This window comes from Haemaphysalis longicornis, unplaced genomic scaffold (genome assembly GCF_048455015.1).
Source record: "Haemaphysalis longicornis isolate Haplotype H1 unplaced genomic scaffold, Haemaphysalis longicornis Haplotype H1 scaffold_4, whole genome shotgun sequence".
Classification (NCBI taxonomy): domain Eukaryota; kingdom Metazoa; phylum Arthropoda; class Arachnida; order Ixodida; family Ixodidae; genus Haemaphysalis; species Haemaphysalis longicornis.
This window is the reverse complement of record NW_027526361.1, coordinates 92,784,995-92,808,990: the sequence shown is the minus strand read 5'-3', so window position 1 is coordinate 92,808,990 and position 23,996 is coordinate 92,784,995. Positions and strand designations below refer to the sequence as shown.

Here is a 23,996-nt window from a genome sequence, read left to right as displayed (position 1 = left end):
ACACATCTCGCTGTTCTAGGCACCTGTTAGATTTTAAAGGGAATGCGAATGGTCAACAGTGCAGCCGTAACATAAAATCTGCGTGAGATCCCAGTAGCTTGGTTTGCACACTGTAAACCTGCTTGTCACTTCGCAAAAGTCTACCTACACATGAGATGTTGATTGTACTGCGCGCGTTACCAATTTAATTCGCAAGTTCACTTACGACGAAAGCCGTAAATAATTCCGACACCGTTATTCATCAAACCTGCCTCCAGAGTTGCTAAAATTTCGTTTCACTAAAGCTGCGCGCAAAAGACCCGTTAGAACGGTTGCATTTATATCTATGGACTGGTTAAAATTCCCCAGTTTATGTTGCCTTTCGAAAAGACAAAAAAATGTCGTAAGCTCTTAGAAAGAATGTCAGGGCAGTTAAATGGTGTTACCATTTCAGGGCATCCCACAAATGCAAGAATGCGTCATGGTACCAGTGAAAGCGATTGAAATTGCTGTTGAAAACTGAATTCCGAAGATCGAGGCTTCCTAATTTGTTTCTATGTTATGCTTTTATTGAAGGCTCAAAGCCAGAGTCTTGAAAGATCGAGCTTGCTACGAGCCATGGCGTAAAAGTTCATTGTCGTTATCCCGGCCGTTCTGATATTCCCGATGGGTCGCCGCTTTTTCGGCGTAGTAATGAAAACTTTTGCCGCTTCCATGCTATACATTGAACGTCGAGGAACCTAACTACAGCATACCGCTCTTTTTTGCACCTTTCGAGCGCACATACGGCGCGAAAAAAGGCACGAAGCGCGCCCACAGCGTGCATTCTTTCGGGCCGCTCAGCGGAGCATCCACACTAGCAGCGCGACGCTGTCGCCACCTACATGTCGATCTCGCGGCGAATAGAATGTCTCGTGCTTCAGACGTGGAGTTTTCGGTCACGGACACAAAGAATATATACAACCCTACCAATATAAGCTTCGCTTAAAACAACGTGGCAATGTATCGGCCCCATGACAAATCTGCAAGGCGACGAAACATTACAGCGACGAAACACCACGGCGACAAATATGCACGACGACAAATCCGCGCAGCGATAAACCGGCACGGCGACAAACCGACACGGCGCCAAACCGGCACCGCGACAAATCTGCTCGGTGACAAATCGTCACTGCGGCAAAACGGCACGGAGACAAAAGAGACAAAACAGTCCTCTGCGACAAATCTGCACGGTGACAATCGTCGCGACGGCAAAACAGAACACCGACAAAATAACCTGGCGATATATCTACCTGTGGACGAATCGTCACTGTGACAGGACAGCGCAGCGACGAGGAAGGTGACATTGAAGTCACCTACAATGATGGGGGGGTCCAGGGTAGCCGTCAATAATCATGTCCAAGCGTTCCTTTTACGCTCCACGAGCTCATTGTAGCGCTCTCTTCTTCAGCTCGTTCTACAGCTCCTGGGCCTGTTGGAATAATGTGCCGTGCACTTTGTCATCTCGGCACGCAAGGAAACAAAGCTCTGTTGGACCTCTACAACTTCTATTGGTGTTCTGGGTCTGTCCCAAGCCACTGGAAAAGAAGTCATTTAGTGGCTGTCCTGAAGCCTGGCAAGTCTCCACGAGACATTTTGTCCTACAGGCCAGTGGCATTGGCTAGCTGTGTAAGCAAAGTGATGGAGCGTATGGTCCTCGCTCGTCTGGAATGGTTTCTGGAGAAGCGTGGCTTGCACCCAGACGCCATGACAGGCTTTCGCAAAGGACGTTCCTCAATAGACAGCGTTATTGACCTTGTCACTACCGTCGAGAATGAGAAACACCGCCGTCTTCTTAGAGCTGTCGTGTTCATGGGCATTAAGGGAGCATTTGATAATGTGTCCCATGATGCCATTCTAGATGCCCTTGAGTCTATTGGTTTTGGAGGACGGTTGCATCAGTGGATAGCGAGCTATCTCCGCGGACGGATGGCTTTCATGTCCACACTTCATGGAGTGACATCCGATCACCCCGTCACGCGCGGCGTGCCACAAGGAGGAGTCCTCAGCCCTACGCTATTTCGCCTGGCTCTCATAGGAATAACTAAAATGCTTCTTAAAACAGTGTCAGTATCTGCCTATGCGGATGATATATGCATTTGTACATCAGGTGTACCGCGACTTCACGTGCAAGCACGGCTTCAGAAAGCAGTATCTGCCACTTTGACGTACCTACGCCACCACGGACTTGAAATTTCAACATCAAAAAGTGCAACATAGGCATTTATCCGAAAACCCATGATATGCTACCCGGTAAAGATCGAAGGAGCTGTTGATCCATGTGTCACGCATCACAAATTTCTCGGCGTGACAACTGATCGAGATCTGTCATGGTCAAAACATGTGTCGGCACTAAGAAGGAAATTACAAAGTTTCGCCCACGTCCTTCCACATATGGCAGGGAAATCGTGGGGCCCATCGGTTTCATCGCTGTTGCGCCTTTACCAGGCGCTCTTTATTGGCTATTTGCAATACAGTGCCCCTATACTGTGTAACCTTCGGCGATCGTCACTGCGCGTGCTTCAAAGTGCACAGGCACAAGCCCTACGAATCTGTTTGAGGTTGCCTCGATGCACATCAACACGCGGAACGATCGCAGAAGCGCGAATTTGCCCAATTCAAGTCTACCTCGCGCAAGAACCTTTCCGTGCGCACCTCCGACATGTGAGAAGACATGAGTGCCATCCACTGTCGAGTGTCTTCAGGGACCGGCCGAATTAAAACTACTCCGGAAATATTTCGGCGCAGCAACATTTGATGCCCTTCAGATTTGCAGTAGCCAAAATATCAGAAGTGCCTCTATGGGTTGTACCTGATGTACAAGTGCGGTTGTCGGTTCCTGGAATCGATAAAAAGTCCCACATGGCGTCTTCGGTCTTAAGACAACTTTCACTATTTTACATCAGTAAAATGTACGGGGAGGCGTCGCATGTTTTTGTTGACGGCTCGGTCACGGCGTCTTCGTCGGCAGCGGCAGTGGTTATGCCTGGGAAGGACCTCACCTAACGTTTTAAGATTGCTCACAGGACGTCGTCTACCGCAGCAGAACTGGTCGGTAAATACGCGAAGCGCTCCGCACCATTTCTTGTGAAAGGCAACAGCAACGGATTATCTTTTGTGACTGCAAACCAGCGCTGCACGCACTAATATACCCAATGAAGTGAGGCGCGTATGATCAGATGACCACTGATGTCGCTACTCTGTTTAAAGAGTTGAATGAAAGGGCCACACGGTGGTGTTTCAGTGGATACCAAGTCACTGTGGCATCGCTGGAAATGAGTTGGCGGATGCAGATGCACAGCAGGCACACCACAATATCCCCTGTCTATACCGATCACAAGGCAGGATGCTAACGCGATACTCTACCGAACACGTAAACAAGCTGCAGCCTTGCATTCGTCGGACCCGCAGAATCGACATGAACGCCTTCACAAGCTCGATCCAGAGCGCAAGTTCTGGGTCAGTCATGCTCCTCGTCTTCGCCGAAGTCAAGAGACATTGCTACACAGGCTGCGCCTTGGAGTAGCATTGACTCGGAAGTATCTTCACACAATCAGACGAGAGGACAGCCTGGACTGCCTTCTGTGCGGTTGTCCTGAGGCTATCGAAAATTTGCTTAGCGCTTGTACAAAATACTCTAGTGAGCGAAAGAACCTTGAGACAGCATTGGACACTCGCCCTCTGTCCGAACAAAAGATTTTGGGCCCGTGGGCTGACAACAGGAAGCAAAGCCTAGCCGTTAAAGCCCTCCTTACATTTCTTGGTGACTCCTCTTTGGATTCTCGGCTCTAGGTTGCGACAAAATCTAACAGACTGCGAAATAATGTCTCAGTAGTTTCCTTCTTTTTTTTATGGACGATAGTCATGTGCTGGAAAGTGAACTGTAGTCACCGGATTCAGTCGTATGTGAGTCGTTTATTGGTTTTACTGCTTGTACGTAGTTCATTTGTCGCTTTCATTAAAGTTTCCTATACCTCCCATATTCATTCCTTTCTCTTTTTGTCCCCAGTACCGTCTCCCCAGAGGGAAGTAGCAGGCCTAAGGTCAATTTCTGAGGCCAACCTCTTCTCCTTTTCAATAAACATTTACTCTCTCTGTTGCTCGAACCCTCTTCTACAGGTGCCCACTTACGCCTCTTTTTAAGGAATGAATATTTAAATCCTCAAACGTGACTCATCTCCAATCAACCGAATTCAAATTATGCTAGTAATTACTCTAGAACAACCCGTACAGCCCTCATGGGTGACTCCCGAACTTTACAATCTTTGGAAAACACTATGCTCAATACACAGCCGATCCCTGCCGTTGACGAAACCCGGTCTTAGGCCAATTTTGGGCAGCTGAGAAATACATAAGGAAGTGCTACAAGGAATCTCGCACCGAAAAGCCCCAGTGTTACTACTTCTTTCTAGTTGGCATCGTATGGGTGCAGCCACAATTTTACTACTCTCATATTTAATTGCACTGTCTCCTCTGGCAGTAAGGAAGCCCCCCCAAAAAAAGCAACGACTGCAAGGATGCGCTGCACAATACTCAGGCGTTTTACCTTAATTTCGATTTGGGGGTAGCGGGGTGTCGAAATCCTCCTGGTGGTGGTGGGGGGGGGGGGGGGTTGTTGGCGTGATGTTGGGAGTGTGCGTGTAAATCCCTGGGCGGGGTGTTCGTGGTTGTGGAATATTTTTTTTTTCTTTTCTTTTTTTTGGGGGGGGGGGTCGACATCCCCTTGGGGGTGTGCTTGGGGGGGAGCGGTATAAATATTTGACTATACCAGAAGGACTCTGACTATACTTATCCTGTGAAGCGGTATAATACCGAACAACGGACGCTTCCAAATCGTGATTTTGTGGCACCTTCGCAAGGAATAACGGTCAAAATGGTACCGAACTGCACATGTAAAGCCTAATGTTGTGCTTTATGAGCGTGAAAAGTCACGGCGTGCTTTCGTGCACTGGCAACAAACGCGTGGCAACAAGCACAAACCTGCTTTCCGAGTGCGCTTTCTGACTCACTCAGGGTCGCTTTGGTCTCAAACATTGTTTCCGCTGCTCGATAACGAGATACGCCATATACGCTGTTGACGGGAAGTTATTGGGAACAAGCCAAGAAATGGTGCGAGGAGACTCCTTTCCAGTTTCTTTCCTTTCCATTGCAGCAGCAACACAAGCCCGACGAACGGCAGCCAGCGCTGAGAAGCCACGCGTGCTCCTCGCAAGCAGGTCGAAGTCGGCCGAAGCTGCGCGCAGAAGTCGAGAAAAAGTGCGCTTTTCCGTCCGAAAGAAAGAAGTCCGAATGGATGCCCACAACCCGGGCCGGAAAAAGAGGTCCCGGCGTGAACACAAAGAGCGGGAACATAAGAAAACGGAGCAGGCAACACCGGGAGGAAGGGGAAGAAGAGTCCCCCTCCGGGGCGCACGCACCGGAGGCGGAAAAGGACGGAAGACCCCGGCTGTCCCCTCCCAAAAATTTGGCAGTTCTCGCGCCGCGTGCTGCTGCACCGCGCACCTGGACTAAGCGGCGCGCGCGCCCGGACCCCCTTTTTGGACAAAGCCGGCGGAAAGGCCGCCGCGGCACACCGGATGTGGGACCCCTCTCCTCGTCTACGGTGCTTCCCGAGCTCTTTCCGCCGCTTCTGATCTATTTTTGCTTCGCTTTTACGCCATTTCTTCCGCCGCTGCGTCGGTCGGGCAGCACACCTCGGCCCCCCGTCGCCTCGTACTCCCCCCCTCCCCTCTTCCGTGCCCATGCCCGGGGCTTTCGCTTTCTGTGTGAACGCCGGCTTCTCCCCCCAACCCCGACTATTCCGAGACATCACCTATACCCCTCAAACTAGCTTCCCCGTGGGCTCCAGCTCCTGCATCAACGCTCTTCACACAGCTTTTTCCCTTTTTTTTTTACCTTGCCACGAAAAGATACGCACGCACACAAACAGGAACACGTTCCGCGTAGCCGCGGAGCTCGTCTCCTGGGCCGCCGTTCCCCTCTTCGTCCATCAGCTCCGGTCCGCCGAAGTTCGGCTCCTCATCCAGGTTCGAAACCGCAACCAGTCGCTCTCCGGCGGACCCGAGCGCCTGCTGCTCACCTCTGTTCCTCTCCGGCACGTTGTTCCGCGAACGTCCCGGCCAGAGACTCAGCGGATATCTGCTATACTCGGCTTCTCAACCTTGTTTATATTTAGAGCGATTTTTTTTTTAAAGAATTAAGTGCCTTGCCGGTATCCTCTGAATTGCGCGAGCTGTAAACGCCGTTGGACGCTTGCGTAATGAGTGAGTCCGTGAATGAAGTCATTTGCAGCTGAGGGCAGCACTGTGAACGACACCTGTCATCACTCAGTGGATCCCGGCACCGAGTCAAACGTAGTCGTTGTGCAGTGCTCGCGCAGAGGTGAAGCGACGACGACCGGAACAGCGTGAACGCGAAGAAGTAAAAAAGAAGAAGCAGTGAGCGCGTTCGTCCGGCCGCCTGACGCGCAGCACGGTCGCCTTGTGCAAGAGAAGCAGCGCTCCCGCTAACAGGCAGGAAGTGAGTGTCGCGGCGATTTTGCAAGCAGCGAGGAGAAGACTTCTCTAAAGTCGTTACGATTCTCCGCGAGCCGGACCCGACAGCTGCAGCGTTGTTCGCCGCCCTGGGACACAGAGCACGAGACTGCTGCAGGTCCGCTGCTCCCCGGCGCTTCCAACCGCGGGGTCGACGCTGTCCTCCCTGCGTCGTTGCCCGTCATCGAGATTCAAGCTGGAGCGCCTTCTGCAAGGCTCGACAAGCAGCTTTTCCACATCAGACATGGTTTCCGTAAGTTCACAACTTTCATTTGGGCTGGTAAAGCGCTTTCCTTTTTGTACTTGAATGACATTATTAACAAACAGCGTGAGAACAAGGCAACGGAGGAGACAGCAGATTCTGCACTCAGTTCCCGACCTTTCTTCTACATCGCATATAGATACGCTTGGAACAGAGAAAAAGAAATAAAACTAAAACAAAGGCGCTATACAATAATAAGCAAAAGCGCGAACAGTTCTCAGACTTGTTTCCCGGATTCGGGTTCGTTTTTATGACTTGTAGGGGGTGTCGCGAAGCAGCGTCGAATGTTATCCTAGGGTGTACGACGGGCATGAATAGGCGTCTCAACGTGAACTGGGCATGCGCCGTGCCCCTTGGATGTAGTTTGGCGTGACTTATAATGCTTATCATTGAGTAGGTAGATTTCTTTGAGTTCTTGTCTATGTTGCTGCTGCTGCTGCTGCTGCTGCTGCTGCTGCTGATGATGATGATGCTGCTGCTGCTAATTATTGGACTGAAACTCGAATGGGAAGAGATTAAGAATATGCTACCGGGTGTAGGATCGCGCTATGGTACGCGTCGTTTCATTGAACGCTTTGAAGCCGTTTTTGAAGCCATTGAAACCGCGGTTTTTCTGTTGTTTTCATCACGGAAGCCGGCTCCGGAATCCCAGCTGTTTGGCTCAAGCTTACGCTGTAGAACGCCACGTGCCATAGAATGCCTTGTGCAATAGAATCGTAAAGCGGCTGTTTTCAGTTACAGACGCCGGACTTTGGCCTTTTAGCTCAATGAGCCATTTTAAGGATTTCGCCTTAAAAATATGCCTCTAGTAGCGCAAACTGGTTAGATGTGCTCAGTAGCTTCCCTCTACCCACAAAACTCGATTGATTGATTGTGGGGTTTAACGCGCCGACGCAACGCAGGCGAAGAGGCGCGCCGTAGTGGAGGGCTCAGGATTAATTTTGACCACCTGGGGATCTTTAACGTGCGCCGAAATCTCGTACACACGGGCGTTTTTTGCTGTTCGCCTCCATCAGAAAAGCGGCCGCCGCGGCCAGGAATCGAACCCGCGACCTCGTGCTCAGCAGTGCAACGCCTTAGCCACTCAGCCACCGTGGCGGGTCTCTACCCACAAAACTCAAATTATAGCTTGCTCTACCCCGCGTTACCCTCAACCTCATCGTAGAAGTTGGGGTTCGCTTAGGCAAACCCGCCTCAACATAGGATGAGCACCATAGACCTCAGGTCAACCTTGCTCCGATTGCCCCCCCCCCCCCCCCCCCCCCCCGCCCCTGTTTTACATGACTTCGCTTCAATTTTAAGGACGCAGTGCAGTTTTCTTTACTATAACATCGAGTAAACTGAAAGCTTTCACCCAGGACGCTCTATAGGTTGGAGTTTTAGATCTAGACCGGAAACGATGAGTTCTGTGTTGAGGGTGGGTGACATCGGAGCTCAGGTGGAAGCTCAAGGTCACCGCACTTGGCATTCTGTGAGGAAACTGCTTCTTCTGGAACCCCTATGCAGACCAACACATCTTTCAAAAAGAAGCACCGTCGAAATGCATGTCACAAGTTCTCTAAAATACGAAGGTGATATATCCATTTAACTACACACTTTACACTGTACATGGTGGATTCTGTCACAGAAAATGTATACGGCCATCTGGTCTCGGGTTCTATTTCTTTTTAATTTGCGAGACAAAAATGTGGCGCAGTTTCGAAAGTTGCCACAGAGGAGTAAGCGGGAGCATTATAACGTGCTTTGAAAATTCAGGTTTTATTTTCATCGAAGAGAAAGTTTTGTGCTGCAACAGTAATATACTTCGGAGCGCCAAAAAATTTTTAGTCTGGTATTGTTCGCCAAAATGTTGGGTGCCAATTACTAATAAATTCAGGACTTTGAATGTAACTTCTGTTTTTACGTTCATAACGGTGGAAGGTAATCAGGGCTGTTATGAAACTCACATTGACTTCTTTCCATCCTCAGCGGTGCTGGAGTGGATAGTGTGCTCTGTCGCAATGACGCACGGCTCCGCGTGTTCGATTCCCTTCCGGAGCGGATGTTTTTCCGGTGGAAGGGAAAAACAGAGAGACGCCCGTGTGTACGAAATGACTCTTCGTGTCAAAGAACCAGGTGGCTTACGTTGTTCCGTACGCATCCTAATACGGCATGCGTTATAGTTAAGTGTATCTTCAGGAAACTTAAAAAAAATTATTTGCCGCGGGGGAGAGAGAGTGAGAGAAGGTATTTATTGAAGAAGGAAATGCAGAGAGGTTTGCCAACATGCGCACGTGAGATGGGGAGAAGATAGCTGATTAGTAAAAAGAGGAATAATAGGTGAACCAAAAAAAAATGATATGGTCATATAGAGGGACATGTGATGTAGCGAAGACTGTACGCCTAAGGAGGGCTATAATGTCTCAGCGACGCCAATATCTTCAAGATAGCCAAATAACGCGTCCAGGACTCTCCGTTGAGAGGAGGGAGTATGCCATGGTCCAAGTATCAGGCTCAGCGTAATTGGTCGAGGGTGAAGACATGCCATCTTCTGATGTAACCGGCTCCTTGCGTCGGTGTAGGCGGGGCACTCTAGGAGGACATGCTTGACGGTTTCGGGGGAGCCACAGTTGTCACAATATGGGCTTGCACTCTGGCCTATGCGATGTTAGTAGGCGCTAGTAAACTCCGCATTAAGTCGTTGCCGCGGGGAAGCTAAGAACATTCCCAAGTTCGAGGGTGCAACTGAACCCCGCCCTGTCGTGACCTAATATCGGAAAAAAAGAATACGCCGGCCAGTAAAAAAAAAAAAAAAAAAAGAGAAACATTTTTTTGACGTTCCGGTTTTCCAGAAACGATTTTTTTTTTGAACTGGTCGGAGTCTTAGTTGTTTCCTAGGTACATTCCTAAGTTTCTCTGCGACAAATTTCATGGTCTACAGTTAGCGCTGAATCCATTTTGTTTGCGTTGCACCTACAATTCGACAGGAAGTGGACCTCACGGGTTCTGACTTCATAAAATCAAGCTCCACCGCAAATAGACCGGGGGTTTCAGTTGTTGGCGGCACAAAGGTGGCGCTACGTGATTTTTCGCTTACGGTCAACGCCGCCGCCGCCGCCTCCGGAATTTCTGCACCATGGGGCTCATAACGCAACCAGTTATGGGCCCCATGGTGCAGAAATACCAAAAATACAAGACATAAAAAAATCATCAACTAGACTTTCCAAACCGAGAGGTTTTTTTGGGGGTATAAATTCCGAAGTTAACAAGGGGGGGGGGGGGTCAGGACACCTGGACCCCTCCTCTAGATCCGGCAATGGTTGCGCCTGCCACGTAAAGTCACGTGCACCGTGACTAGCGTCGAATTTGCCGTGCCGCACTACCGGCGGTCGCCAGCGGCGTCTCACCGAAGCCTTCCCCCGCAGTGTGGCGCGACGCCGCTGGCGACCGCCGGTAGTGCGGCACGGCAAATTCGACGCTAGTGTGCACGTAGCTAACTCCCTATATTTCCCTCTCTCCCAGCCCACGCGCTCTTACCATCCTTACTCGCCCCTCCCATGATGACTGTGTGGATGTTCGTTCAATTCAATTCGATTTTCTCGCGTCCGCACTGCTCCCGCGCCATCTGTCGGGACAGCGGACGTCCTTTTCTATATATTATATATATATATATATATATATATATACAGAAAGATAGGGCAGCAGTCTACAACGCCAAAGGAGGCATAGGGGTGTGGTTAGGCTCTTTTCTTTTTCACTACGGTTAATGAAGTAAACATTTTTTTTAATATACAGAAGAAAGAAAGAAAGAAAAACACGCGCCCAGAGTGGGGGCGCGTGTTTGTATTCTGTATTTCCTCAACGAGCCCCCATTTCCTTACTATATATATATATATATATATATATATATATATATATATATATATATATATATATATATATATATATATATATATATATATATATATATATATATATATATTGTTCTGGCTTAAAACATCAAGAGCCGGCATGTCGGCATGTTCTGTTTTAGTGCTTGCTTCTGTCCCACCTCTCCTCGACGTCGTACTAAGCGTGTCGTTTTCTTTTTGATTTGTTGTCACAGATTTAAAAAGAGAAACACGTGTAAATAACGTAACGCTGATACCTCGGTTTTGAACTTACCCTTAGCCTAAAAAATTCCGGAGGTTTCGTTTGAGCTGAAAAATGTGGGAATGCTTGAGCCATGATAGCAGTACATTTGCAGCAGAGCAAGGAGATGCAATATTGATTTGATTATGATGTTTATTGCACCGACGCTACACAGGCGATGAGGGTCGCCGTAGTGGAGGGCTCCGGATTAATTTTGGCCACCTGGGGGTCTTTAACGTTCGCCGAAATCTCGAACACATGAGCGTTCTCGCTTTTCGCAAGGGGTACAAAAGCGTGACAGACAGACAGACAGACAGACGGACGGACGGACGGACGAAGAAGTGACTAAATTTTTTGAGTTCGGTAGCCCAACTAGGAGACTATAGTCTAAAAAAAAAAAAGAAACACGGAACGTCAGACTCAGTTTCTTGCACTGGCGCTCCCAAGCACGCGTGATATCCTATTGCTCTTTTTACGTGCGAGTCCGTTACGCACTACGGTCACGCCTGGCTGAGGCCATCGATTCCGGCGATACTGGTCTGCATACGGCTGTCGCCGCGTGCGGCCTCCCCGTCTACTAGATCGTTGTTTCTTTCTGCTTTTCTTTTCGGGCGAGTGGCTCTCGCTCAACTGACTTCACGCGTCTGCGAAGAGAAGGTACGCAGAAGCCGAGCCATGTTCTCGTGGCATTTCGGAGAGGCGCCCGTGCTACGGGCGAAAGTTTCGTTGCGTTTTACGAGTTTCGCACATCCAGTGGCATGTCTTTGGGCATATGCTAACGCGTGGATGTGTATGGGCTTTGGACGGATGTGTGTATGTGGACGCGTGGGTGTGTATGGGCATTTTTTTTTTTTAGTAGGATAGCTCTAGATGCGCCGTCTATGAAAAAAAGCCGTGATTCTGAAGCCTCGAAGTCTCGAACGGCTCGCTTGCAAGTGTAGCGGCTGCTGCGAGCGAGGCTGCCGAGCCAGCAAAGGGGGGAAGGCGCCAACGGAGACGTCCTCATGCAAGAATCACGCACCATAGTGGCTGCCGACCATTACCCCCATTGTGTATGCATATATGTAGCGCTCATAGAAGTACGCAGGTCTGTTGGGAAAGCATTGAAGTCGGACCCTCTGCCAAATTTAGCACACGTGCATACAATATGGAAGTGTTGCAAGGAACAAAAGTTAACAGAAATTTGGCTTCACTGGGTAAGTTACCGACAACCTCCATGACACAACACACACACAGTTTATGGTTTTCAAAAGCGGTTTTAAGAAGAGAAGGATGAAATGCGTACTAACCCCCGTATTCTGGATCCATTTTTCGCCATGCCTTCAGTGGAGGACATCCTTGAAAGCGATTTTCGCATCTAATAGAAAAATGAAGCAAGCTCACACTAACGCGTAAGACTTGAAGGTAGCGAAGCTATATACGCAACCTTCACGACCATCCCGACGGTTTAAGTCCACGATTGCAGCTGATTTGCTTCTTCTTCGCTGCCAGAACGACCTTTGCTAAACCATTGTCGCTATAAGTGTGAGCTTCCCTCATTGTTTTGGAAGTGATAATCATTGGGCATTACCTTGCAAGGGCGTACGCTATGAGGTGACTTCCTCGTTCCAAGCAAGTGTGCCATTATTACGGCGAACGCTGCAATTTTGACCAATCTTGGTCAATCCACCTAGTGAGTAGGCTTGACTTGATAAACGTGCGCCGGGGGCGCTGGGCGGTCGCCGCGAGGTGCGCGCTCACGAGCGCTGGGCATTTCCAGCAAGTGCTGCCACGATTACGGCGAAAGTTGGAGTTTTTTATCCAATCTTGGCTAATCTCCCTAAGTGGTTTGCTTGGTTTGACAAACGAGCGCCGGGGACGCTGGGCGGTCGCCAGCGAGGCTCGCACACACGAGCGCTCGACATTTTCATGGTTATTTAAGTTCCGGGCTGTCGCCGCGAGGCACGCGCTCCCGTGCGCTCGGCATTTTCTTGGTATTTTTAACTGCGAGCACCAAACTCTGACGATTTGCTAAACAACTTCGCTGTTAGAAGCAATGCGGTATCCTGCACTCAGTCCTGAATTCGAGGGCACACATGGAGTGGAGGAGAGACTCGGAATACGGCCATAAATGTCTTTTATGAGAAATACTTTTTGGCAACTTCGCAACCCTTGTGGTATCTAGCTACTACGGGGCTATCTAGCCTCCTACGGCCATCAATGTCACTGACTTGCCTGTAAAGTGGGCACCACAGCACAAGTCGTATTAATGCAGGTAAGCAAGTTTTACTATTGTGGCGAGAAGAGACAGAAGCAGGCAGTTGCGCACACCGGCAGGCCATACCCTCTGAGGAGGAGGGAGTGGAGACCGTCGCGTCGCCCTCGCCTCGTGTTCTGGTGGCCACACATCAAATCATCGCTTCATGTATACCATGGTTCGGCCCAGTTGTCCTACTGCCTCGTAACATGTTTGGTGGGAGGTGCGGTGTCGTCCTCATGCCCGTCCTGCAGCATCACCCCGTCTCGGCAAATGAAGATTTCTTATGAAGCTGCATGGACTTCACCGGCAAGCCCCAGCCACGGAGCTCCGTGGACCCAGCAATATCAATACAATATTAATACGAAGTGTACTCCCACTTTTCGCGCGACTCACACTACAGGATTTTTCCCCCCCGTAAAAACCCAGGAACCCTTATTTGTGGATGCCTGTAAGGCAACATCAAGAAATCGTCCCAAGCCAAAGATGCCTGAAGACCATTCCCACAGATGAATTTCGCCCGTAATTTTTTTTTTCCATTTCTCCGAGTACACCTTTGCGCTCCAACACTTCTCGGCGTCAAACAGGAGCGGGACCGTCCGAAGGTTGGCACCACGTTGACAAGGCGTTTCTTGAGGAGGCCAGAGTTCCACGGTATCCCCAGCCAACACTTCTATGGACATTTTGCATGCTCTTTTCCGGTCGCTTACTGAGTGCGAGCGGTGGCAACTAATGCCTTATTTCAGCGGGCCAATTAGAACAGCCAGGGAAAAGAGGCGCATTGTAAACGAAGCGAATTAGCCGTTGAACGGAAACACATGCAGGGCAGCGTGGATCCTCCACTCGATTGCGTCGTTATCGCGTACAAAAAGCTGAGCAACCGTCACCAAGCGGTATGTTCCCCCGCACACACTCCGTCCGGCAGCCCACCGGAAAAGCCCTTTTGATCGCCGGAAATGAAGCGCCGGAGGAGATGGTAAGCTTCCGTTCGGACCCTGCAGCCGGCTTCCGCCACCATTTTACGCCTCTCCATTTTTTTCTTTGTCGCTTCAACGTGTGTACGCAACGGCCGCAAACCGCGCGCGACACTTCGGCCCAGTCAGGCGTTCGATCACCGAGCTGGCCGCTCTTCGGCCCCCGCTTTCCGGTTATAACTGTTTCACGCCGCGCCGGGAACATGGCAGTTCTTTTTTGTGCCCGTTGTTTTTATGTCTCCTTCCGCAGCGCCGCGTAGGCGTATGCCGAACGCGAGCTGGTCGGTACACGACACCCGCGTGACGGTGGCAAGCTGCATCCTGCGTCCGTTGCAGCGGCGTCGAGTGCTGTAAGCGCCGAGCATAACGCGCGAACCAGGGACGGGCCTTCATTTTTAAAAATAGAGCGACCAGTTCGTCGTCGTCGGGGGCGGACGCCGGAAGTGCGGGACACTTGTTTTTCGGCGGTTGACGCAACTGCGTGGCAGCACATTCTTCGGCGTCTTCGTGAGGCGAATAATAGCTGGTGTTTCCACCCGTTTAGTCAAAATTATTTCGGAAGCGTATACACTGTATATGCTTACGCTACGGGGAGTTAAGCGTATAGGGAAAACAATCATTCCGACAGCAAAGGGATGTACTAAGTCACAGAGAATACGCTTCTACGTTCCAAAGTTGGTTAGAATAATTTTGGCGTCGCAATCAGCCTGTTTTATGCACAGTCATAGAAAAATGAAATGCGGACGCGAACATATGAACCAGAACACACAAATTGCGGGATTTCTTTTCATCTAGGTCGAATGGACACGTAACTTAATTATAGTAACAAAGTTGGGAAATGCCAGTGGCTTTCCAAATATACCAAAACCGCGCCATTATTGAACCTTCACGAACATTATTTTTCAGTTTTGTGTGTTCTGGTTCATACTTTCATGTTCGCATTTCTTTCGTCTATGTCTGGACGCTTAAATTGGGTATACGAAAGCGTAGAACAAGTGATGGTGCATAGGTTTGAACATAGCACGAAGGTATTAATTTGTGTTTATGAAAGTTTTAGTTCAGAACGTAAGCAAGGTTTAGCCAGGTATACGGGCGTTTCCCGAAATAAAGACTAAGGAAAGGGAAACGCCGCAGCAATTACTCTGCCACTGTGGTTCTGGTCTTATACAAAGTGTAGCGTTTCTTCTTGTTATCAATCTGATCGCTAATTAATCTACGAGCTCATTTGTCTGTGTCTCAAAAGTATGTCTATACCTTTTCCTATTCCTGTTTTCTTCATTTTGTGGCACTCATAACACAGTTATTTCGCTGACTGCCCAATTGTTTTCTCCAGTTAGAGTGATGACCAAATTATGTTAAATATTAGCCGTGCCCTGTCGGCGATGTTCGTAGAGAAGTGAGATTTGCTATGGCTCCACTGGGCCCAGAGGAACCAAACTCCTGATTTAAAACAAACCCGATAACTTAACGTAAGAAGTATAGGTTGAGTGAGGAAGTTTCAGAGAGATCCCGTTTACCCTAAAGACAACCGTTTTATCTCCATGAATGTTTGGCAACTTTCCACGCGCTTATTCAAATCCCCCTACACTGCTCACAATCGAGGCCTGGGAACACAGACGTCAAGTTAGCTGTTCTCCTGCACACGAGGTCAAGCATCGTGACACCAAAGTCGCCGGTCACACCCGATCGGCTTGTCGAAACCAAACCAGGACGCCCGCCGTTCCCGCCGGCCAGGTCCGCGACCAAGTGTGCCCGCGAAAGTGGGTCGGCCGCCGTTCCACATTCGGCCGCCGACCGGCCACGGGGGAAGGAAAAACTGCACTGCTGCATCTCCACGAAGAAGAGACGAGGGTGAGCTTCTTCGAGAACTGGCAGCGCGTCTTTACGTTGCCAGCCCTTCTCTCAGGAGGGGAAAGAGAAGTAAGTGGGCGCGTGTGGCAGCGTACAGACGGGCCAAGTCGAGCGCGCGCACATTCGGACAACAAAAGGTGGCAAAGACGGAAGTGGAGCGGCGAGCAGTGCAGGCACAGAAGAGGATGCGGCTCGCAGCCGGCGCGCGCTCGGTCGCGCGCTCGTCTCCCGCGACAGCTGTTCCCGAGCCGGCGGCGGAGGTCGCAACCACGTGACGGGGACAGGTGGCCCGGACGCAGGAGGCTGTGGCCAGGACCGGCGACGCGCCAGCTGGCCTGGGCGGAAACAAATCGCGCCGCGGGTGCCCACGAGGAAGAACGCACCTTTGCTGCGGGGAGAGGGGGGAAGAAGAGAGGAAATGGGGCTCGGCGGAAAGGAAGGGAGAGGAGGAGGAGGAGGAGCGTGGTAGCAGCAGCAGCAGTCACGCCGGCAGCGGGAGCAGCATTGGATGCAGACCCGTGGCTTCAGCTCTGTCATTCGCGGGGAGTTTGGTCGACGCTCTGGTTGTTGGCAGCGAGCTACCGGTGTTGCCGCGTCGGAGGAAGAACTCGCCGTTGCACTTGGTGCGTCGCCGTATCTTGAGTACTATTACCTGGACACGAGTGAACGGAACAGTGAGCGAGCGGATGACTTCAGCAATTCGTTCGTTACCGACCTGCAAGAATCTTCATTTTGTTTAGTTTGACGGAGTGATCGTGTTGCAACGAGCACTTAGCGACGAGACGGCATCGGACATGTACGACGTGCGAGTTCATAAGCCGTGCGCCCTGCCGGTGAGTGTTTCACGTGGTACTTGAGCCGTGGCAGCTCAGTCGTCACGCCCGGCTATCATAGAGTGAAGGGTTACAGGTGACGATAAATAAGCAATGTAGAGCGCGAGGGGCGATTTAGTTCCACAATTAGAATCTCAGCATTAGGTCATTGTGTCCGGCTCCGATCATGATGATTTTACGAGGACAAGCTAGGGAAATTGTCCCGATAGATTATTTTGACCTTTATTTTGTCTTCCGTGCACGGGGACCACTTTTCTGAGATAGTGCGTCAAGCATTGTAGATCTGGCCGGAGCGGCATACATGATTTGGGAGGGTTGTAGCAAAGCCCGAGTTTAATTCAGCTACGTTCGCTTTTTTTCGCCCTCAAGTATTTCGAAATTCTTCGCATGATAGGAAACCATGCTCCGCGGAGTTTTCTCCTCGACAACGGGATTTAACTGTGTTACAGTCGTGGGCGCAATAAAAGCACGGTGGCTTTATGAGCAAGATGTTAAACGTTATCTTTAAGTGATAATCTAAAAATAACAGCAGACAAGAGAGGGAGACAATTTTGTTGGCTTTGGAGGCAAGGTTTTGGTGATATAACCAATGTTACACCGTGTCTACACTGCGAAAGGCTCTCCCGATTGAAAAAAAAAAAAAAATGAATGGACAATTGTCCTGCAAGTGTTTTAATGCCATAGCGGCTTGCCTATAGTATTTCTGAAAAAAAAGGAGTCCAAGTAGCGGTGTCCGAGACACTGCACGAAATAATGCAAACGGGTTACATTGCACGCATTACGTAGTTCGGCAATGCTTGCCTTGTGGAAGGAGTTTCACTGCAACATATGAATTGAAGAGAGCTTTGAAGAAGCCAAGCTTTACAGCGGGTATTTCTAAAGCCGGCTTCACTATTTTGCACGAAGACATTGCTGGGAAGCCGTTATAAAGGCAATTTGAAGTATTAGTCTAAAGTTCCTTTTCCTTGTTACTTGAAAGTCCTTCCGGAGTTTGATGACAAGTTCCTGGATCCACTTCGTGGTTACGCGGATTTGAGAGGGGGAGGATGTAACTTTAGTGTGTCCAGATGAAAGGCCCAGTTAGGGCCGGCGAGCTTCAGACGACGGCCAGGATGCCTCGGCGCCGCTAGGCGCCTTCGCCCTCTGGACGACCCGCTGCTGGATTCAGCGTTCTCGCTAAGCAGCGCGGTCTCCCATTGCTTTCGATGGTGGCAATAAATGTGCCTTTGGATTGCCGAAGTCTAGGGACGGCATGTTTTCGCCAACTGAACCGATAAATTCGTGAGCGATTCCCACGCATAAAAAAAATTCAAGGCCATTCGTCCCTGCGGATGTGGATGACCAGCGGAGCTTTGAAGTCATGGTGACTTAGTAACAACGGACACAATGTTTTTGTAGCCGCTATGAGTTGCCGGTTGCTCAGTAGTAACTGACCGGCGTACTCGCAACCACAGACACATCCTTGGATAACGTCAAATGCATGCACGTACGCCGCTGAGTGGTCTGTTGGGTGGACCAGAACGGTGGGGCATCTTAAGCAGAATGCTTCTGACGCAAAACGCAGTAACCATTTCCTTTTTAGCCCCGACACAACCCATTGAAATTGCCGACTACGACCACGCGGGTAGTGCCATCGCAGCTAGCTAAGGTGCCCAGGTTCCCTAAGCCTTTCTTCTTTGTTCTGAATGTGAAAGCATTGATGTCCGATTTGACGTTTGAGGCGCTTTTATTTCGTCCCGCATTCTCGAAGGGTTTCGCCCTCTGAACACTTGGCATGAATTGGTTTGCGGTCCACTCCCTCCTTAGGCTTTCGAATGGCTTCGATCTGCTACTACGCGTTGCGCAACTTTTCGTGCCCTTTCGCTACTTCTCAGTTAAGTGCGGGCTACGGAACACCTCGCGCTTCGAAGACGTGTAGCTTCGGGAGCTGTGACGTAAGGATTTCGAGAAACGTATACCTAACGTAATAAGACTTCCCTGTAAATGTGTGGGAATGGTGAAGGCGGTCCTATTGAGAGCGCCAAGGTCCCGTAGCATGGCAGTCTCACTGTAGTTACACGCTGGGAATTTCTCGAAACCATAAAACACTGCCACAGCGAATTTGACCACGTGGCAACGACCGCGCGCGGTCCAAGGTACGAAGGGCCAGTCCCTCCTCGCCTGAAAAGCAGTTAGCATCAAGCCTCCTCACCAGTCGCACCTACAATTGAGAAAACCGCTTGCAGGCACATATTCGCAATCTGATAACACTATTAGAGTTATTCTATCCCCGCAAGAACACGTTTACGTGGCGTCACGTGTTCAATCTGCGTACAACGCATTTGAGCAGAGGTAGGGGACGCGTTTGCCTCGCTGTCGCCTGCCTGCTCTTATGCGTTACGAAACTGAGCAGACATGCTGCACGGCGATAAAATTGCGCTCCCCACAACTGCCTTTGCACTGTCATATCTTTTCGCTGTTTGTCCAGGTACGACAGGCAACCATGCAGCCTTCATGCTTTCTGCTTACACTGTATACGTCCGTATGTCCCCCATATTGAGACGATAACCATCAGCGCCACTATCGTTATTAAAGACGATAGTTTTTTTTGGGCTGTCTGTCTGTCTGTGCGTCTGTCTGTGACTCGATTCAGCCGGCCGGCTAAAGTGAAACAGAAGCTGCGCAGTAGTCTTATGTACTCACAGCCAAATCTAAGCGTCTAAGTCCGGTTTTAATGTTCATACTTGTAAACATTGTTCCACAAGAATAAGATATCCCGCAAGAGACAGAAAAACAATACATAAAGATATTTGCAGTGTTTCTTTATATAAAAAAACCCATAAATGCTTGATTTTTGCGAAATGAACGATTATATCCACTCCAGAAAAAAAAAAAATCACTCCGTCGCCTGCTGTCGCCCGCGGCACTATAGCTTTAGGCGGCGTTTTAAGAAATCAAGCGGCAACAGTTACGAAAGGTTCCACTAGATAGGTTCCACGTTCTGCTTGGAACGCACGTGGACTAGGGCAAGGCGGTTCTGTAAACGTTGAAGTAGGGCGCCTCAATTCCCGCGCGTCTCCGCCGTACGGCAGCGCTGGCACCGAGGCACCCGGCCTGGAGCAGTGGAACGCGGTAAATTTAAATTTACTTGAGCAAACCTTTAGCGTGTTTACCTTGGGAGGAGCGCGACGCTAGTGGTGCAGCATGAGAGGTGAGCGGGAAAGCGAAGGGAGGCATTTACTTGGCAAATTTCGACAAAAGACTATGGATATTTGCGACGAAAGGAGCAGATACGTGGCCAATTTTTATCATAACCATCTTTCCCGCCGCCTGATCGTTATCATAACCTATCAAGGCTTCTAACATATGCCAGCAGCCTTAAGTATCCATCTGCAGGGGCCAAGCAAGCACGAAAGGTTGGTAGACAGTTACCACCAGCGAATATACATTTCGCCAGGGTGGTACCATTCCGGCGTTTTTACCCAGTTCCGCGTACGTATCTATGTCTCGAGTGAAGGGCGGGACTTGCTCCTCATTAAGTTCCCCACCTTTGTGGAGAACGGGTGGACGTTACAGTACATAATACGAACCTTGATTCCAGTCTAATTATACTGATCACTGTAGGGCATAACGGGAGGAATAAATCATACACTGAAGAGGTTTTTATGGTGCCGAGTGAGGTATGATGGCGACTTTTTCGGTATATTACACACACACACTATATATATATATATATATATATATAACCGTAACTCTACCAGTATTTTGTGCCTAATCAGTACCAATTAGTTGGACAAATGTATGTGCAGGTGATACAGGACCCTTGGTGCTGTGAATCCCGCTATGTGTCACAGCTGCACTTGTCATAAAACCGACATGATCTCTTCCGCCTTACCTCTGCACCCGAACTGTGCTTTCGCTGTGTGGCATCTTGGTTGCTTTATGCGAATTTGAGACGAAATGAGTGATGCAGTTAACGAATGAACGTTGGTCCACCTCTACGCAGGAGTCGTACAAGAGCATGGGCCCCAGTTCGTGGTTCGGGCGCGCGGAAAGCGCCGGCCTGGAGCAGGAACGGCAGCAGTCGCCCTCACCCGCCGTTGCCTACCGGGGTCTGTACGCGCTTACCGTCCGCTGGCAGCCGCCCGTGCCCCGGGGAGACGCACCCCAGCGAAGGGACAGCTCGTCCCTGCCCAAAGGTGAGGAGGGGTATACACTCTGCCTCGCAGGGTCGCCTAACAAAACTTGTTGCTGAGCTAGTTGGTACATACTTCAAGAAAGAATACGTGGCGCAAACTAGACGTGGACGAAGAAAACAAGCTAAGACATATACAGGCGTCTAACTAGCAGCGCGCACTCACGCACACAAGAACATTCACTAGTCACCTATTACAGTAGGACGAATATCGTATAGGGAGGGCTTTATGTACCTTCGCGCAGCCACACTAGAGTGAACTAGAAGTATTCTAGTTCACTCTAGCCACACCCTGCACGAAGCAGGCGGTCTTCAATAGCCAGATCCGCCACCTACCGGCAAATAAGCCGAGCTTGTACCGCTCCGCGCTTCATTTTTCGCGCCCATGCAAAATTGCTGGCCTCGTTTCTCGCGACGGCAAGAGATGGCGAGACCGGCCCTACAACAGTGCAATCGGAGCAGTCGCAAAGCGCGTCAGATACATTCCAAACGACCTGATATGTTCCTGTTCGCTCTGGCACAAACGAGCCTTCCTTTCGGAAAGAGGAAAACGTCCTTTCGGAAAGTTCCTGCCTTGGCGGAAAATTTCCCAAAACTACCTTGACACGTTTTGTCACGCTAGGATGCCACAAGAGCTTGCTGAGGGTACCAACCGGGACCAAACTAAACCGTTGCGAATCAAGGATACGCATATAAAAAGTGAACGAATCACGTGAGTTTGTGTTTTGGGGCACTGCCCATGTCTATCACTAATCTATTGTAATACAACTTTACCGACATAAAGAACAGCTCTCTCTCCCCCCCCCCCTCTCTCTCTCTCTAGGATGCAACGTTATATACTGCGTTTTGCGTCCCGCTCATTCATGAACGCCTTTAATTACTATCGACTATTAACTTATTACCAATTACTATACTATAAATAATAACTAGAAAGCTCGGTTTCACACCTAGTTTTGTTAGCTGGAGTTCTGTTCCGTGCGTGTGCCAGCAAGCCGAACGTTCGTGGTCACCGCACCCATCAAAATTCTAACTCCTGTTTTACACATCCAAAGCGAAACGCGAAATCACAAGCTTCACAGACAAGATACAGGAAATGGAATATGACCGCTTGAACCAACAAACATTAAAGCAAGAGGTGAGGGAGTCGTCAAAAAAGTGCGATTGCGAGTCTTGCGGCCTTGATTCTCGTAGGTGTAGCTTTTCGGACTCGCAGAAAGCCTCCGCTTCCCGCATTCGTCTCCCCGTTGACGAAAGTAGGTGGGATAAAGGGATGTCTTATCGTGCAACACCCTAACCAGACCCTCCACCCTCCCTTTGACTAATGTTTTCCTCTTTTGGTCCTACGAATGAATTTTTCCGAAACAACACCGTTTTGTTTAGAGATGACCGAACCGATTGAGGTAAAATAATCGGAAGAGAACAACCTGACATTTGGTTGTGGATGGGGAAGCAGTGAAGCCCTTGTGCGCAAAAGATTTGACTGCCGACGGAGAGCATGAACTAACCTGAGTGTTGGTTCTTTGTGTGCGCAGACCCTCGCCAGTGGAGCCGGGAGGACGTGGCCGTGTGGCTGGTGCACGTGATGGACCTTCACAGGCTGCCCGCAGTGTCCACCGACCGCTTCCTCATGAACGGGAAGGCGCTCTGCCTCATGACCATGGAGATGTTCGTGCAGCGCGTGCCGCTCGGAGGGAAGCTGCTCTACAAGGACTTCCAGCTCAGGCTCAGCAGCGTGCTCTACAACGGACCATAGGAGGAGCACCGGCCTTACCAAAGCTAGAAAAGAGCCACCAGAGCCGTGGTCCAGCTACACGAAGCCATGTCTCAAATCTGCGAACGCCTCAAGCTCCAGGACTGGCGAAGAACAGCAGGAGTTTGTTGGGGCTGTACAGTGGACTGGATTTTAACCATGACACAGCAACCGGCAAAAAAAAAGCCTCCGGCACGGTCATCTGTGCGCCGTACGTATGTGGTACTCTTGCTTCCAGCATCTAGTCAAGCCACCGTGGACACTTTTGGGGGTCATCGTACCGCCACCTCTGCGCGTATCTTGGCGAATGTGTGATTTGTGCGGCTGGAATTCGTGGTACTGGAACCTGACTGATACACGTGTAAATACAAGAAAAAAACATAAAACGGGGTGCTCATCAAATGAGCATCTGGACTTGCGGCATGGCTGCTTCACTGGTATACCTCAACAACCGTGTTCATGAACTTTCCGGCCAAGTGGTCTTGCACTCTCATGATCAGTGTGGTGGTAAATGACTCACTGTTCTTCCCAGCGTGTTGGAATGAAAGTGAGATCTGCTTGCCAATGCCATGGGAATATTACCAAAGGATATATATGCACATAAATACAGGTGCGGAAGGTGTGCGGAGCCCGCAGTGGGTGCCAGATGAACACTTTAGGCAACTGTACAGATCACCTGGTGTGCGCGATGCAAGAAAACTCTGTGCGCCGCTCTGTACACTTCAACGGATGTTTTATTTTTGTACAAAGGATCTATGTACTGTGCATGTTGTGTACTTAAAGAACCTCATTTATGCTGTATTTTTTGATCCCCTATGAATTATTCAGCCATGGCGATTGAGCTACCCACAACATTGGTGCTGAGATATCTTGAAGGCTGAACAATGTGTTTCTCTTTGCCTGGGCATGCTGGTTATCGGACGCAATCACAGGAGACAAAGTTGAGATAAAAACGGTCACCAATTAGCGTCTCCATCGACTCCTTTCAGACGTTCCGCGATTGAGAGGGCACGTGGTTGCCGGCACATATCTTCGTTGTATCACTGTGATCTTTTCCGTACCACGCCAGGGTGAAATCAGCAACTTCGTAAGAGGTGAAGTTACCCAGAAAATAAGTAATGCCACATTTGCGCATAGAATGTATTTAGTTTAATATTACCCGTTTATTAGTGTTAAGCATCATTATTGTAACAATTTTTACGTGCTAGGTTTTACTTTTCACGCCATCAAACTAACTGAACGAGCACCTATACTA

General features: G+C 49.8%; 1 protein-coding gene across 2 annotated transcripts; it reads left to right on the top strand.

The window, feature by feature from the left end:
- The first annotated feature begins 5,789 nt into the window (after positions 1-5,789).
- On the top strand, positions 5,790-23,988 carry Edl (ETS-domain lacking). Of its 2 annotated transcripts, none has more exons than XM_077707296.1 (3): positions 5,790-6,804; positions 20,803-20,995; positions 22,524-23,988. In XM_077707296.1, the coding sequence occupies exons 1-3, from the start codon at positions 6,796-6,798 to the stop codon at positions 22,742-22,744; spliced, it is 423 nt and encodes a 140-aa protein (XP_077563422.1). In that variant the 5' UTR covers positions 5,790-6,795; the 3' UTR covers positions 22,745-23,988. The 2 variants fall into 2 exon arrangements, with proteins under 2 accessions (XP_077563422.1, XP_077563421.1); XM_077707295.1 differs by lacking the exon at positions 5,790-6,804 and adding an exon at positions 16,389-16,817 and having other exon boundaries at positions 22,524-23,987.
- Positions 23,989-23,996: the final 8 nt, after the last annotated feature.

What these genes read in the sequence shown, in the direction of transcription:
- Edl (XM_077707295.1), top strand. Translation starts at nt 16,779, where the DNA reads ATGTACGACGTGCGAGTTCATAAGCCGTGCGCCCTGCCG. An exon ending in ATAAGCCGTGCGCCCTGCCG is followed by an intron (nt 16,818 to 20,802) that starts GTGAGTGTTTCA and finishes ACCTCTACGCAG; the next exon opens with GAGTCGTACAAGAGCATGGG. An exon ending in CAGCTCGTCCCTGCCCAAAG is followed by an intron (nt 20,996 to 22,523) that starts GTGAGGAGGGGT and finishes TTGTGTGCGCAG; the next exon opens with ACCCTCGCCAGTGGAGCCGG.